Source organism: Varanus komodoensis, unplaced genomic scaffold, assembly GCF_004798865.1.
Source record: "Varanus komodoensis strain SLA01 unplaced genomic scaffold, ASM479886v1 scaffold3, whole genome shotgun sequence".
NCBI classification, from domain to species: Eukaryota; Metazoa; Chordata; class Lepidosauria; order Squamata; family Varanidae; genus Varanus; species Varanus komodoensis.
The window spans coordinates 43,169,148-43,184,719 of record NW_025335761.1 but is presented as its reverse complement, the minus strand read 5'-3'; the positions used below and the strand labels follow the sequence as shown (position 1 = coordinate 43,184,719).

Sequence of the window (15,572 nt, the reverse complement as noted above, 5' to 3'; positions counted from 1 at the left end):
TTACTGCCCAATAGGGAGTAATAGGATTGTGGTCTAAGACTGGATTCACATGACATATTAAGGCTAAAATAAGCCACACTGATAAACCCGTCCTGGATTTGCCCACCATGGTAACCCATGCTTGTGCAGTATGAATCCAGTTACTAATAGTGCCAGGGATGAGCTTGTTAGGCTCTCATTCTAACTCATGGGTCCTCAAACTACGGCCCATGAGCCAGATATGGCCCGCCATGCCCATTTATCTGGCCCGCCTCAGAGGTTTTGGACTAGCTCAGAGAAAATGATCTCCGAGTGAGTCCAAAGGCATTGAGCCAGCACAGGTGTTCTTTAAAACTGAGCATAGAGAGAGCAGGCGCATGCGCCAAATTGCAACAGCTCAGCTGCGCATGCACCAAATCAACAGCTGAACTGTGCATGCACCATCTCCCCCCCCATTGCACGCATATACAGAGCAGGAATCTGGAGCGAGAAACAAAAGAGAGGTGGGTGGAAGAGAAAGAGAGATGAAGGATTGAAGGATTTAAGGTAAGAAAAATACCTTTTTAAAATCTATTTTTAATTAAACGAGGCCAGGGGCGGCCAGGCCATGCGGCCTTCTCCGAGTGAGCAAGCCACCGCCTCACCGAACCCAGGGCTGCTGCTGCCGCCTCGCCAAGCCTGGAGCTGGTCAGGCTGCACGGCCTTCTCCGAGTGAGCAAGCCGCTGCCTCGGTGAGCCGGGGGCTGCCACCGCCACAGTCACAGTTTAGGGACTCCTTTATTAACAACACTTTATCAGATGGCTGAATCACAGGAAGCCTGCTTCCCAACTCCGCACAGGTTATTAGCCAGGATTCCAGGTTAAACCCTAATTAATTTTTAAATTAATTTTAATTTATTTTTTAATGTGAAGTGTGCATAGGAATTCATTTCTTTTTTCAAACTATAGTCTGGCCCCAAAACAGTCTGAGGGACAGTGAACTGGCCCCCTGTTGAAACAGTTTGAGGACCCCTGTTCTAATTCATGCTCTATATCAGTGGTCCCTAAACCTTTTCATGCTACCGCCCCCTTTCATCTTGGGCAACAACGCTAGTATCCCCATGCCTCTTTATTTGTGTTGGGGCTATTGCTCTACTGAAAATTTAAAATGACCAATCACCAACCCAAGGGGCAGTACTGCCCACTTTGGCAATCACTGCTCTACACCAAGGAGAAAAAAAATTCTTTCAAGGTAGCTTTACAATAGATTATTAGTTGTGCAAGGTGTGGGTGGACTCAATTTCTACGAGTAATTAAAACAGGAAGCATAGCTCACATGTCATCACTTAGGCTTGCCTGGCTCATCATCAATCATTTCCAAGATACAGAACATAAACAATCATTTATACTAGATTAGAAGCAATTATCTATCAGGGCTTGACATGAAGTCAATGCATGACTTCAGGCAATCTCTTCAACCTGTTTGCCTTGGTAAAAGTAGAAGAGCCAATGTATACATTAATTAACATCTCTCCTTTGTCTAATTATACCTAAACTATGAAAATGTCTAGTGGGCACAGCAAAGAATAACTCTTCACAGAATGGCTTAGAATTAGGGCAACCTGCGTATGGCTCCACTGGAGCACAGCCCTGATAGGACTCCCGGCTTTAGGAAGACTTAAACTCCAGCAGCACCTATGAGTGGGGGTGAGAACAGAACCAAGCATGCCATGAACAATGGCACATGCATGGGAAGGGGCAGCAGGAATGGGGTAGAGCCTGTTTGTCCAGCAGCAGAACCCATGGAAAGCATCTAGTGCTGGGGTCCTGATCCAGACCCACCCCTTTCCCCAACCACTGATCTTTGGTGGGTTCCTGGCGTTTGTGCCGTTCTCCCCAACCACCATTTCTATATTTTATTTCATCTTTATACCACCCAATAACCAAAAGTCTCTCTGGGCAGTTAACAAAGTTTAAAATAGTATATAAACTAAAGGCAGAACAACATCTAACAGAAGTGGCCAGACTTGCTAATGGCAAGCCACATGCAGTAAATGTCAGGCGTCTGAGAGCTATAAGCGTGTACCGTAGGTGGTCAGCGATAGGCAGCAAGTGGCAAGTGGGCCCCCACGGGCACTGTGGAAAAATGAACTCAAAGAGCTGCATGTGGCTCTGAAGTCTCAGTTTGGCTACCCTGATATATAAGGATAAAACAATAGAATAAAACCAGTTAAACAGCAACTGTAACAAAGGCCGCAGCAACAGTAAGACCACAGCGCTATAATCGAGCTGGCACAGAGGTACAGCAGCAATACATGATAATGTATCTGCAGTGTTAAGACTAAAGTAGAAGTTAATTGTTATAAGGCTGAAATGCCTCTCCTAAGGCTCAGTTACTAACAGTGAGAGCCCCAAAATACTGGTGCTTCAAAAGTATTTTTGTCCCAACCGTTTCACTCTTGGTCTCACCCACCACCGGAATGCAGCTGCTAGGCGCTTCTCCAAAATAGAACATGGCGCTCAGGTCAAGTCCGCATCCCCCGATCTGGTGTGTGTAGCTGTTGCACATGCTTACAAGTCCCCTGTCCTTACGCAAAGCCAACCATTCAAAACATATCAGCTCAGCACTGTCTGGCACGCTGTCATGAGCCCAGTGCAGCAGTCCCAAGTGTATGCAGTTAGACATTCCAGAAAGCACAGATCTGTTTTGTAGGTGGTTGAACAGTGAGGCTGAGCCTACTCCCAAGGGATACAAGAATGTTTCCAGCAGATTAGAACAATGTGCAGAGCAGATTGCTCAAGACAGTGAGACAGAGGAGGTCAAATCAGACATGCGCATATGGTTATGATAATACGCATGAGCTGCAGAAAGGCGAGTGCTGATTGGCCAGCCAGTGGCTGCAAAGAACCACCAGCTGAGCAAGCCAGGTAGCAAAGCTCTTCTGCCTTTTTCTTTTTCAAGCAGCTAACTACTGGATCTGCCACTTGAGTGAGTGACCAGCTGGTCAGCTTCTTACTGCCTGGGGAGGCCCAGGACTTAAGTGACAGCAGGGCACAATGAGACACCATTTTCTATTTAGCGTGCATGGAGCAGTGCTACACACACATATAATACATATCTGTACCTCTGCATCTCCCACCCCCATATTCAATAAAATCCATATGTTTGCATGCATAGTTCACAGAAATGTCACAGCTTACGGTTATTGACACATTATCAAGTCATGTCACAGATTTTTTGATGTCTTTAATGTCTTCCCCAGCCTCATGCCCTCTACACATTTTGGACTACAAAGATATTTTGGTCCTGGGACATGTTTTGAAGGCACCTGAAACAGCCACCAGGCTGATGGTAAGCAGGTCTGAGTCTGGTCAGTGCTTGAAGAGGAAGTAATCTTGGAATCTTGAGTAAGAAAGGTGATCTATAACTGAAACCAACCAACCAACAATACAGTTCCCATCAGCATGATCTAGCATGGCCAATGGTCAGGAATTCTGGGAGTTTTAGTTCAAATCATGGAAGCCTGAAGGTCGATATTATGCTGTATCCATTTTATTTCAGATAGAATTTTCTATGGCTATTGCTTTGGAAGTGCAGGCAATACCAGGATCATTGCTATTATGGGATACCAAGCAAGCAGCTAAAATCAATGCACAGAACTCACAAAACAGCAAGTGCTTATGGATTTATCACCCTGCGACATTTCAGTCACGGCAGCTCATAATCTCACCTTTCCAAACAATGGCTGTTGGCTGATGTGCATGTTACAAGACTTTTATAGTTACCACATGACTCATGATGGTGTGCAATTCTAACTATTTACACAGCATCCTTAGCAGCTGAATAAGACTTAGCTGACTGTACATGCTTGTAGTTGTGCGTGGAGGAATCAGTCTAAGGCGTCTTTTGCTTGAATTGCTCTATGTTGTCACTTCTCAAAAATTAATATTCTGGCCAAGTAAATAGTCCTTAGGGTTCTAAGATAAGACAGATGGAATGTACTTCAATTACAGGAAGCATTCCATCAAGACTGCTCCGTGTCCAACATTTCCCACACGAAAACAGGCACTCTTGTATGCTTATGTCAGCTCTGTTTACATACCAAAGTTGAGAACGAGTTTCTTCCTCCATTACTTATTGCTGAAGAGTGTTTTCCACTTGCCATATCCTGTAATTTTCAAAGCCATATCTGGTACAGGCTTTTGAAACAGCTGTTATGTTTCCGTTAACAAATGGTACACTGAACTTGTACGGATCTGCTTGAACTTACAGGATCAATATCAGCATCAGGTGTTTTTTTCTTCGGGGGGGTGCTTTGGCAAGGTCCCTGCAGTGGGCTAACCGCCTGATTGGGCCCACTTCCTGTCATTCCTCACCACTGGTTATGCTAGCTAGTGCAGATGGGAGTTGTAACCCAAAATATCTGGTAGGCCGCAAGTTGTTCATCAAAGTGTTGAGATCTTTGGGCTACCAAAGTGTTTGGAAGTACAGGTTTCACAATAGTTTTTGCTGTTGTCAAAGAGCTTTTTGCATTCAAATCTATTTAAGAATAAGTCCTATAAAATTCAGTTTGACCTGAAAAGGCTTCAACCATATGGACACCTGAGAAAGTCTCACTGAAATTAGAGGAACTTACTTCCAAATCACCATGTATAAGATTTATTTATTTATTTATTTATTAAAACATTTTTCATAGCATTTGGGGAGCATGCTGCTCAGAACTTGCAACTTACTAAGTGAGTGTACCTAACTAGAAGAACCTTCTCCAATACCTCGTGCTTTCCAGATGTCTAACTTCCATTAGTCCCAGGCAGTGTGACAAAAGACCAGGAATGCTGAGAATTATTGTTCAAAGTGTCTGCAGAGCACCAGGTTGGAGAAGAACTAGCAACTAAAGGCTCGGTCTTATGCATGTTTAGACAGAAAACAGTCCTACAATTCTCACAAAATCTAAAATCAGAATTCATTTATTAAGATGCCACAATACCTTGGTTGTTTTTGTTGTAACAGAATATATCTCTCAGAAAAGACTAGAGACCTGAGTTCACATTGCACCTGCCCTGAAATTCATTGTGAAACCTTAGACCAGTTTCTCTCTTCCAGCCAAGTCTACCTTCCAGGTTTGTTGTGAAGATAAAAATTGGAAAAACACTAAAGAAGAAAACTGCATCTTGCCCTGTGCAAAATATCCTAAGCTCTGTTGGAAGGGCAAAGCATTAATGAACAGGGAAATGTGTCTTTGGTAGGCATTTTCCTTCTCTTCTAACACCAGAACCCAGAGGGGTTATCCGCTGAAGCTGATTAAAGGGGAATTCACAACAGATAAAAGGACCCAGCACAGCATTACACCGTGGAATTCATTCCACAAGTCGTAGCAATGGCCACCAATTTGGAAGGCTTTAGAAGGGGAATGGGCACACGGATATCCACGGATGCTGATCTGGATGCCAGCATGAAAGGCCATCTGATCCAGGAGGGCTGTTTTGATGTTCTGCTGGTCCAAGAGAGATGATAAGGCTCCAGGCTTTATGAGTGGGCAGGACCAAGGAAGAAAATAAGGCTCCAGTTGGGCTAGCGGTCACGACCCGCGTGCCTTCTCGTGCACCTACAACTCCCAGCAAAACGCGGACAGAAAAGAAGGCAAGGAGCCGCCGCACTCCCGTCACGTGCCAGCAACTGAGATGACGCGTCACGCGTCACCGCCTGACAGGAACGGTAAATTGCCTCTGTGTTAATTGCCTGTGTGTACCAGTTGCGCTGCTGCGGCTGCTCCGCCGCCTTTTCTTTGGGGCTGCCACTTCCTCGTCCCGTCAGGTGATCTTGAGTCACGTGACCGCGCGGGGACATGGACCGCTGCCGCCGCCGCCGCGCTCGAGCCTTGCTGCAGAGGCGAGGATGCGCGCCGGAAAAAGCTGGAACTGCTGCTGCTGCTGCTGTTGCTGCTGCTGCGGCTACTACTTCTCGCGTTGCCTGGAGCGGCTGCGGCTGTCCCTCTTCCTGCTGTTCTCGCTGCTGCCGCTGCTCCTTCGTGGGGTGGGAAGTACTGCCGGTTTTCGTTGGTCCACACGTTGCAGCCGCGATGGCTCACCAGCCCGCAAGGATGTGGCTGTGGGGCTTGATGTTGCTGGCCTGGCAGGTGCCTCCGGCCGCAGTCACCGCAGCCGCCCCGAAGAGCGGCAGTTACTGGCTCGACGATACCGTCGGGCTGGCCCGAGAATTCGACGGCGTCGGCGCGGTCAGCGGCGGCGGGGTGGGTGAGCCGCGGCGACCGGGCGGAAGCTCCTTCTGGCAGCCCTCCGCAGCCTTTCTCGTGGTTTGGACTGCAGCTCCCATCGGCACCAGCCGGCACGGCCCATGGTCACGAATGATGGGAACTGCAGTCCCAACACCTTTGAAGGACATAGGGTATTGGCGACCTGCCCTGTGTCGGACCATGGGTCTGTCTAGCCGAGGAGCTACAAGCGGTAGGCGACCTACTGCTGCTATCCAGTTTGGGACTACAAATCTCGTCAGCCCCAGCCAGCAGGAGATTGTGGGAGTTGGGAGCCGAGAACAGCTGGAGGGCTCCCGGTTCTATAGACCTGAGTGAGGTTGACTGGTAGGAGTTCTGCAGGGATGCAGGTGACATCTTCCTCGACTTCACCTGGAGAAGCCAGGAATGGACCAAGGGACCTGTTGCATGTAATACATGTGCTCTGCTGCCCTTCCGTGGTGACAGTGTCCACCAGTTTGGACATCTTTGAAAGGGGACTGGACAAATTCATGCAGGAGAAGGCTGTCAATTGCCTGTGTGTACCAGTAGCTAGGGAACATGGGCAGGACTCTGCTGTTGCTCTCCTGTTCTGCATCTTGGTTTCCCTGGGCAGCTGCTTGTCCACTGTGCGAACAGAATCCTGGACTAGACAGACTCTTGGTCTGATCCTACAGGGCTCTTCCTATGTTGACTGCAAATGCTCTGTTCTTACCCTAGAATTGGCTATTCCTGATCTTGGGGGTCTCCCAGCCCAGCTGCCTAAGTCCTTTTAAGTGGAGATACTTTGTGCATGCAGAGCACTAGGGTTGGGGTACCTGGGAGGAAGTCATGGAGTGTCCCATCCATCCATCCATCCTCTATATTTCAGTGCATGGATTCAATATTCATAAATAGCCTCAAGTAGTCCCTAGGTTGAACAGCGTTCAGACTTCGTTTTTCCTTGAGGGTGTGTGTGACATACATCAAGTACAAACCAAGATATTGTAGCAGAGGCTTTCATGAACGGGAATCTTTCAGATGCAAGTGCAAGACAATTTCCCTTTTAGGCACTGCTCAGCCCCACACCTCCCTAGGTTCTGCTTCACGTGCCATGTGCTCAGCCAGGCCACACTCCTCCTGCCCCAGACAGTGGGGATGGTAGTAGACCAAACAGCTTCAGAATTTGTTTTTTTTACACAGCTTCTATTGCTATAAAGAATTTTGCCAGTGAAAAGTTCAACAGGTGACACTTTCTTCTTCCCCTGCCTGCCTTAGTCTTTTAAATTTCAACTTGTTTATTGGCTGATGAAGGCAGAGGAGTCCTGCCAGGTGGAGGCCTGGATGGTGGAGAAGGAGAGGGGATGGGAACAGAAAGGTCTGGGGAGCAGTGGGATGGCTGCAGGTCACTGCAAAGTGTGGAAGAGGATGCGTATGGAGCTTGCTTTGTTAACCTGGGCCGAGAAGCCTACTAAGGGGAGGCCGTGAAGGGAACAAGGGGTGTAAAATGAAGCTTGTGTTGGAAGGCAGGTATGAGAAAAACAGTGCTCATACGGGGGCAGAGATGAGGCCAGGTGGGGCTGGGAAGAGGGATGTTGTGAGAAAAACAAGGATGAGATGATGAAAGGTCATTGGAGCCTGGGGAAGTCAGAAGGCGCAGTATGTGTCAATGTATGTGCTGTTGACATAATCTTTGAAACAGTGTTTCTTTAGCATTTAATAGTATGAATAGGTATGAATAATCATTCTGATCCTTTCCCCCCAGGCTACCTCTAGGCTTTTGGTGAATTACCCAGAACCTTATCGCTCACAGATTTTAGATTATCTTTTTAAGGTAATTATTACTTTGTTGTTCTTAAATGTATTTTAAAAAACACCCAAGACAATGCCCTGGCACTGGCCTCCATTTGTTTCTGAATGTAGTGGCAGTAATGGCATTCTTATATTTTTCTGGAACACTCATGCTATGCTTCAAAGAACACTTAATCTGGTTGAAATTGTCTTTGCCGTCACACATGGTGCATGTTTAATTTATACAGTTGGCATATTTGAACTGTTTCTTGCCACGCCCCCCCCACATTACTCATTCGCTGGTTGGCACTGGAATGTGACTTAAGGCACAATCCAGTGCATTCTGGCCTTTTTCTGTCAAACTGTACATATGACAGCAAGTTCCACACATTTTTTGTGAAACTTAGGCTGCGTTAAAGTGCAGCCATACTCTGTAATACATGTTTCTCTGTGTGTTTATAGACTTAACAAAAACAGACTTAACATGAGGTTGAAAGCCTTGCTGTGGGAACTCAGGGCCAACATTATGCATTGATTTATTATATTTATATCCTGCCGTTTGCCCCGCAAAGAACCCAAGGAAGTATACACGATCTTCCTCCTCCTCTGGTTTCATCTTCTCTACAACAATCCTGCGGAGTAGGTTAGGCTGAGACCAAGACACTAGCCCCAAGTTACCCAGTGAGCTTTATGACTGGGTGGGGATTTCACCTTCGGTCTTCTGAGTTCTGATTCAACACTTGAACCAGAGAGCCTTGGTTAATGGGTGATATAACAATGAGATATATAACTTCTGAACTGATTGTCATATTTAGAAACTATATTTGATTGTTGTTTTGTAGCCTGCTCCTAGATAGCAAACTGTACTGTTGTTTTTTAAAATAACAGCTTGTTAGGAAGCAAGCAAGATTGGCATCATGAAAGGTTGGGTGGAGAAAGGGTGGGCTTCACCTTTTGCCCCTGCTGCAGTCCAGCTACAGTTGGCTCTATCCCCCTGCTGTGTTGCTTTTCTCCCATTGCAGGTAATTGTGGAGGGGGTGGGCGGTCCAGTTCCAACAAGAGCTACAGCGGGGTCAAAAGGTTACATCCTTTCCAGCTTCAATTTGGCTTACTCCCTCGAGCTACCTACTGTGTCTGTATGCATGTTTTTAAATAACCCAGTTGCTGCAAGAGAGCAAACTGTGTGCTGAACATCGCATCTTGATTGGTCCTGAGAAAGGACTTTGCTTGCTCCTAAAGACTGTTGACAACATGCTGGTTTAGTGCCATGTCAGAAACATGCTTTAAGAAGCAACTTTCACTTTTTAGTTTTCATTACTCCCTCCTTGCTTCCCTTTTCTTTGAGTCTGTGCAACAGAAGTTGTGACAGGAGTGGTGAGACCAGGCTCTGAGAGCCATGAGAAGCAGCGGCTTGTTTCAGCGCAGACCCTGCTTGCCAGGAGTAATTGATCCAAGGAAGATTTTGGGACTCGAGAGGAGGAGGCGACAAGCCTCATGTTACTGACTGCAGACAGCTGTTGATGAGACTGCATGGCTTGGACATTGCTCATAGAACTAGCATAGTCTTACCGGGCCAGGTGCCCTCCAGAATTTCCCAAGCTAGCATAGCATAGCTGCCTGGGGAGACTCTGGAAGATGTAGCCCAGCCCATCTAGAGGGATGGAAGAGGCTTGTGGAATTCTTTGAGTTAGTTCAGTGCATCTGGAGGCATCTGGAGGCATCTGTATGTTTCAGATCCAGAATTTCCAGAGGTTAATGATAAGTGGTTGTTTCTGGCCTTTGGAGTTCCATCTAGCCTTTCATATCTTTCATAGTATAAATGGAATGGCTAGGTGAAATTGTGCTAGGTTTGGGTCTTGCAGGGTTAGTACTTAGCTCATCCTCTGGGTCTGTGGGAAGGACTGGATGTGGGTGAGAAGATTGCTGAGCCAAAAACAAGACAGAAGTAATGTTGGTTGGGAAATCCTATGATTTGATCATGGTGGTAATGGTAGGGCAGGATTTGAACAGTTCTGTCTGATGGACCACTTTCTGCATAGAGCTGCCCTGCCTTTCTGGTTCAGGATACAAGAGCTCTCAACAGATGGTTGTGGGGACTATCCAACACCAGTATTCTGATGTCTGCGCTGGCTTCATCCTGACTTAAAATTGAAGCACTAATTAGATATTACTCCATTGCCAAATGGTGTTCCTGTGTTCCATATGCAAATAGTGAAGAGGTAGAATGACATTTTTGATGGCCATTTCCCCATTTTGGAATGTGTATCCCTTCAGATTTTGTGAAGGTTCCAGCCAAGTTGTGCCTTCTGGAACCATTGGAAGATTTCTCTTTTGAGCGGATGTTTCGTGGGTGGAGTTAGCTGGGAGTGGGGAGAACAGTGTTTTATCATATGTGGTTAGTTGTTATCTTCTCCTAAGAAAAAAGTGGGATAAAATGGGAATGGGAATGATTGGGAAATAGAAAAATGAAGGGAAGATGTAGGAAGTGGAATCTTTATGTTTTCCTGTGATTACCAGTGATGAACATGCTGTTGACAGCTCTCTGTGAAATGCTATACTTGTCTGAATAACAGAAGGTTGCAGGATTTTTCTTTCTTTCTTGTAAGAATCATTGGGGATTATCAGCACCTCTGTATGAATTTAAAATAGTGAATTTATGGAGGAAATACATGATTTTGTACAATTTCACTTAAATTGGAGATAAAGTTGGCTTTTGCTTCTGGTGAGAGGTATCCTGATGATCCTTCCCAGTATTGCCATGGACCTCTTTCCAGCCTGCAGAAAGAACAGTGTACTTTTGTTGTAGCAGCATGGCCTTCCTCCCTTGCTGCTTCATTCCGAGGAGAGGTCATACAGCCGGTGCATGGCATTACGTGATGTCCTCTTTCCTCATCAGGATATTCACTGGGATAAAATTGCTTCTGTCCTTCTGATCCTTTGTTGTTTTTACATGCTGTCACGTAATCTCTGACTGATTATGTCGGATGATGATGACCTTATGAATGAATGTCCTCCAAAATGTCAAGTCATTGTCAGTACTGCTCAGCTCTTGTAATAATTCCATCTCATAGCTGGTCTTCCTTCTTCTTTGTCTGCCTTTGATGTTCCTTAGCATCACTGTCTTCTCCAGGGTGTCTTGCCTTCCTATGATGTGCTTGAACTATAATATCAGGCATTGGGAGGAGAAGAATATGAGTGAATAGGCTTCCATTCTAAGATGTTTCATGAAGAAGTCTCCAAATCCCTTTCTTAATGCTAGGGTTGCTGGGTGACAGTTTCCCTTAGTGCTGCACAACTAGTCTTCAGAGGGACAGAGCTGATGGATTGGCTGGCAGTGTTTCAAAGGTTCTAAAAACTGACTACCAAGCCAGTCCTACCTAGCTACTACTTTTCTCCTGAGGTGGTAGGATACAGAAGACGCAAACCAAACTTATTGCTCCCCGGTTTCTGGTACCTCTCCTGCTTAATTTGGCAAAGTTGTTCAATGGGAGAAGGCAATATATGGACTAATAATGTTACATGCATTATTTATTAGCAGAACTGTTGGGGAAAATAGCAAAGTTAAAATAGCTTAACTTTGGCCTGAGTCTCTTCTGAAGCCTGAAGAAATAGAACAAGTCCACAGATGACTTAACATATCTGTTTATTAGCAGCAAAAAGGGTCATCATTTGGGTTTCTTTTTTCAGGCCTGCAGTTCTCTTCGATGGATGCCAATGGCACTTTTCTGCCTCTTGTTATTGTTGATCTCCCAACCCTTATCACCCCTAGCTGGCATGACCAGGGGCCAGGCATGGCGGGAACTGGAGTCCTGCAAGGCCACCAGTTCCCCATCCCTGCTTTATATTATACTGCTAATCCTGATGTGGAGAGAAAGAAGCAAAAGTAATGCAGAGGACTGTCACCTTGCACAAAGTGGGGCAGGGCAGGAGGGATCAGTTCACCTTGTCCTGCTTCTTAAAGTACAGACGTTCATAGCAGTAGGCGAAAGCTAATTGTAATGGATGTGAAAGTAAGTTTGCCTCTATTTAGATGACACTGTTGGTTGTATTTCTTGAAGGATTATTGACTGTTTCCTTCTTTTTTTCTTTCCTTGAAGCCAAATGTTGGTTCTGCTTTGCAAATCCTCAAAGTGGAGATCGGTGGTGATGCACAGTCTACAGGTAGGAGCTGTGGAGGGGCTGGTCTTGTCACAGGCTTCTTGAGCCTCAGCAGTGTAGGCCAAATGAGCACCTCATCTTTGAGAGACATACCAATTCTTTTCCTGCCCCAGTGTTCTGTAAAATTAACTTTGCTCTTTTGAACAATATTGTAGCGTGCAAAATGGTGTCCATTTATCTCTCTCTGAAAGTGAAGCCCAGGCACACAGCTGGGGCTATAAGGTTCTTCCTCGGAAAAGATTACTTGTGAAAGTAAGAAAAGTAGCTGATGGAAAAGCAAAGAAAACATCAGGCAAGCATGGCTTCTGTTAACCCCAGAGCATCACAGCATCAATTGAATAACCAGGAGTGAGCATTTAGCTTTGCTTTCTTCTGTGCAAGTGTGTAACTTACTTTCAGGAGAATACTGTGTTTTTGAAGTATATGTGAAAGGGCTTGAGGTCATGGAGTTAAGTATCAGAAATATTTAGACTTAATGAAAATGTTGTACTTGCTCTTGTGTGCTCAGCAATGTTCTGGGTCCAGTGCAGGTTAACACAGACTATAAACACAGAATGGTTCTTTCTTTCAATAAAATGTACCTGTCAGTAAAGCATGAAATAATGCTACTTGCTTCTATTTACAACCACATTTACATTTCCAGCATTTAATGAGCACCACTGCTTCCCTGGCATCATATCAGTATAGATTTATGAACACAGTGAGTGTGAAAGTACATTGTGGATACCTAGGATCAAAAATGGCCGCTTTGATCAAGGAAGAACCAACCATCACTTCACAAAACAGAGTTTCATTTCATTTTATTATGTTTATATCCTGCTTCTTTTATTTCCTCCTGTAAGGAGTCCAACAACACAACAACCACGTGAGATAAATTAGGCTGAGAGTTGGTGACTGGTCCAAAGTCACCCAGTGAGCTTCATGGCCCAGTGGGGATTAGAACCCAGGTCTCCCAAGTCCCAGCCCAATTCTCTAACCATGGAGCCATACTGGCTTTCTGGATTGGGTCCAGACTTTGCCTCTCATGAATGAAAGGACTGCTTCCATCTGTCCAAGTCAGGTGTGTGGTACCCTGGTGGAAGAAGAGAGAAGACAATGTCCACAGATTTCCCTCTGCACCTGCAGCTCCACCATCTGCCCAAGAGGGTTGGGAGAACCTCTGTAACTGTGTGGTGCAGTGGTTAAGAGCTTGGTCTGTGACTCAGGTGATCATGGTTCGAGTCCCTACTCAGCCATGGAGCCAGCTGGGTGACTTTGGGCCAGTCACAGACTCTCTGCTCAACCTACCCCACAGGGTACTTGTTGTGAAGACTGGGAGGAGGATAATTATGTAAGCTGCTTTGAGTTCTTTTAAAAAGTAAACAGTGGCATAGAAATCTAATAAATAAATGAACACACGAACTGTTCAATGGCTCTTGGGGCTGCAGAGAGAGTAGAAAATGCTCTCTTCCATGCACCTTCCCACTTGCTCTAATCCATAATCCAACATAATTTTGGCATCGCATTTAATTTATTTCAGATCATAATATTTTTCTTAGCTTCTTTTCAGATTTATCTCTAGCTAATTGTGCCTCTGCCGCATGTAAACAAGGATCTAGAATAATCCATTTGTGCCTTTAAAACATAGCATTCAATTCTTCATTGAAAACCATAGCTGCCCGCTTACCAAATGTTCTGTGATTACAGAAGAGACATAGGTTTATTTAGAGAAGAGGAAGGTTCCTTATGCAGGTGTAGGAGGACAGATTTAGCTGTGTTCGGTATTAATCTGCTTTTTCCCTTGGCAATTAAACGGAGGGCTTAAACTGATGCAAGAATAATGTTGCACAGTATGCAGGATGTTTTCTCATCTGTTCTGGAAATGTGTGAAGTGCTGTGACAAAAGTAAACAGATCATAAGCTTTGAATTTAGTATTCTGTAGCAAGAGCTTTGTTTTTTCCCTCCACAGATGGAACTGAGCCATCTCATATGCATTATGAAGATGATGAAAATTATTTCCGGGGCTATGAATGGTGGCTGATGAAAGAAGCTAAGAAAAGGAACCCTCATATTAAATTGATTGGTGAGACATGGGGTGTTTTAGCATTCTGACCCTGTAATTTAAAACATTTCTGTGATTCATTTTTAAATACAGCATTCTAGTAGCGAGTGCTATATGTAGCTTGCTTTATTATAATCATGCTTTGCAATAGTTTGAATACTCGATGTCCATGTTACAAAATATTCTTTGTGTGTATAGGACTAATTAATGCTACTGAGTGGGTTGATTTCTTACCAGCCATCATGTCTGGAACAAATTGGTATTCTTTGTTCACTTAATTTATGTGGAAAATACAATTATTGTTTAATAATTTCTAAAGCATGCAGAATTTACTAAGTGCTAGCACCTGAAAAACAGGACAGTCTAAATGATATAACCCCAGAGGAAAAACAAATGGGGAGGGAAGAGTTAAAATTGTCCATTTTGGATTATTTGGAATCTGACCTTTTAATTAAGAAGATTTATCTTGGAGGATTTTCCCTACTTAATTTATATCTGATTTTCATTATAAAATCCAAAGTGGGGCACAAAACCAATAAAATAAAATTATAGAATCATAGAACAGTAGAGTTGGAAGGGGCCATGAAGGCCATTGGGTCCAACCCCCTGCTGTTGCAGGACATCACGTTACACCATCCCACTCAGATGCCTGTCCAGTTTCTTTCTGATTGTGTCTAGTGTGGGAGAGCCCACGACCTCTCTAGGCAGCTGGTTTCACTGTCGTATTGCTGACAGTGAGAAAACTTCTCATATCTAGCCTGGATCTGGGTTGTCACAGCTTGACTTGAGTATTCCGTGTGCTACACTCTGGTATCAGCAAGAAGAGATCTTGACCTTATCTTCTGATAAAATAGTAAAATTAGGGAACAACCCACAGAGTTTACAAGACACAGCAGCACAAATTCAGTCAAAACCTGGTTGAACCAATTGACCTTTAATTAGTCTTAACAGCTTGTTTAGACTGAGCAGCAGCTGTAGATGACGTGGGTGGAAGCGCCTTGATCACATTCTAGTGGCTTCCTGGGCTAGACAACTTCTCTTTGCGGCTGAAGCAGCTTTCATTGCCTACTGTTGCGGTCCTGTGAGGGGGTGGCATGCAGAGGTTGCATGCATACAGGCGGGTGGGAGGCCTGTTCAAATCTTAGCCTTTTGAATCAAGATTTGATTGCATGAGCTGGCTTGTGCAAATATGTGGCTGCGTGATGGCCTAGCCATGGCTTCGTTGGAAACTCGTAAATGTTCTGGGTCTCTCTTCCTCCTTGTCTCCCCTTTTCCTAACTGGGATGTAACATTGGTTTAGATGCCCATTGCTGCAGTGCTTGTAGAAGTGGAAAGCACATGCTCCTGACTGGCTAGACAGAGTTTAGAGACAGAAAAGAAGGAGCTGAAGGAA

General features: G+C 45.0%; 1 protein-coding gene across 4 annotated transcripts in view; it reads left to right on the top strand.

The window, feature by feature from the left end:
• The first annotated feature begins 5,828 nt into the window (after positions 1-5,828).
• GALC (galactosylceramidase) overlaps positions 5,829-15,572 on the top strand; it is a 41,298-nt gene continuing 31,554 nt past the window's right edge. For 2 of the 4 annotated variants that reach the window (XM_044436356.1, XM_044436355.1), the window contains exons 1-4: positions 5,831-6,209; positions 7,954-8,022; positions 12,077-12,140; positions 14,087-14,200. In XM_044436356.1, coding sequence (XP_044292291.1) covers positions 6,039-6,209; positions 7,954-8,022; positions 12,077-12,140; positions 14,087-14,200 — 418 coding nt within the window. In that variant the 5' untranslated portion in view covers positions 5,831-6,038. Of the gene's footprint in view, positions 6,210-6,344; positions 7,435-7,953; positions 8,023-12,076; positions 12,141-14,086; positions 14,201-15,572 lie in introns of those variants that run through there. The other 2 variants (XM_044436358.1, XM_044436357.1) reach the window with 2 other exon arrangements.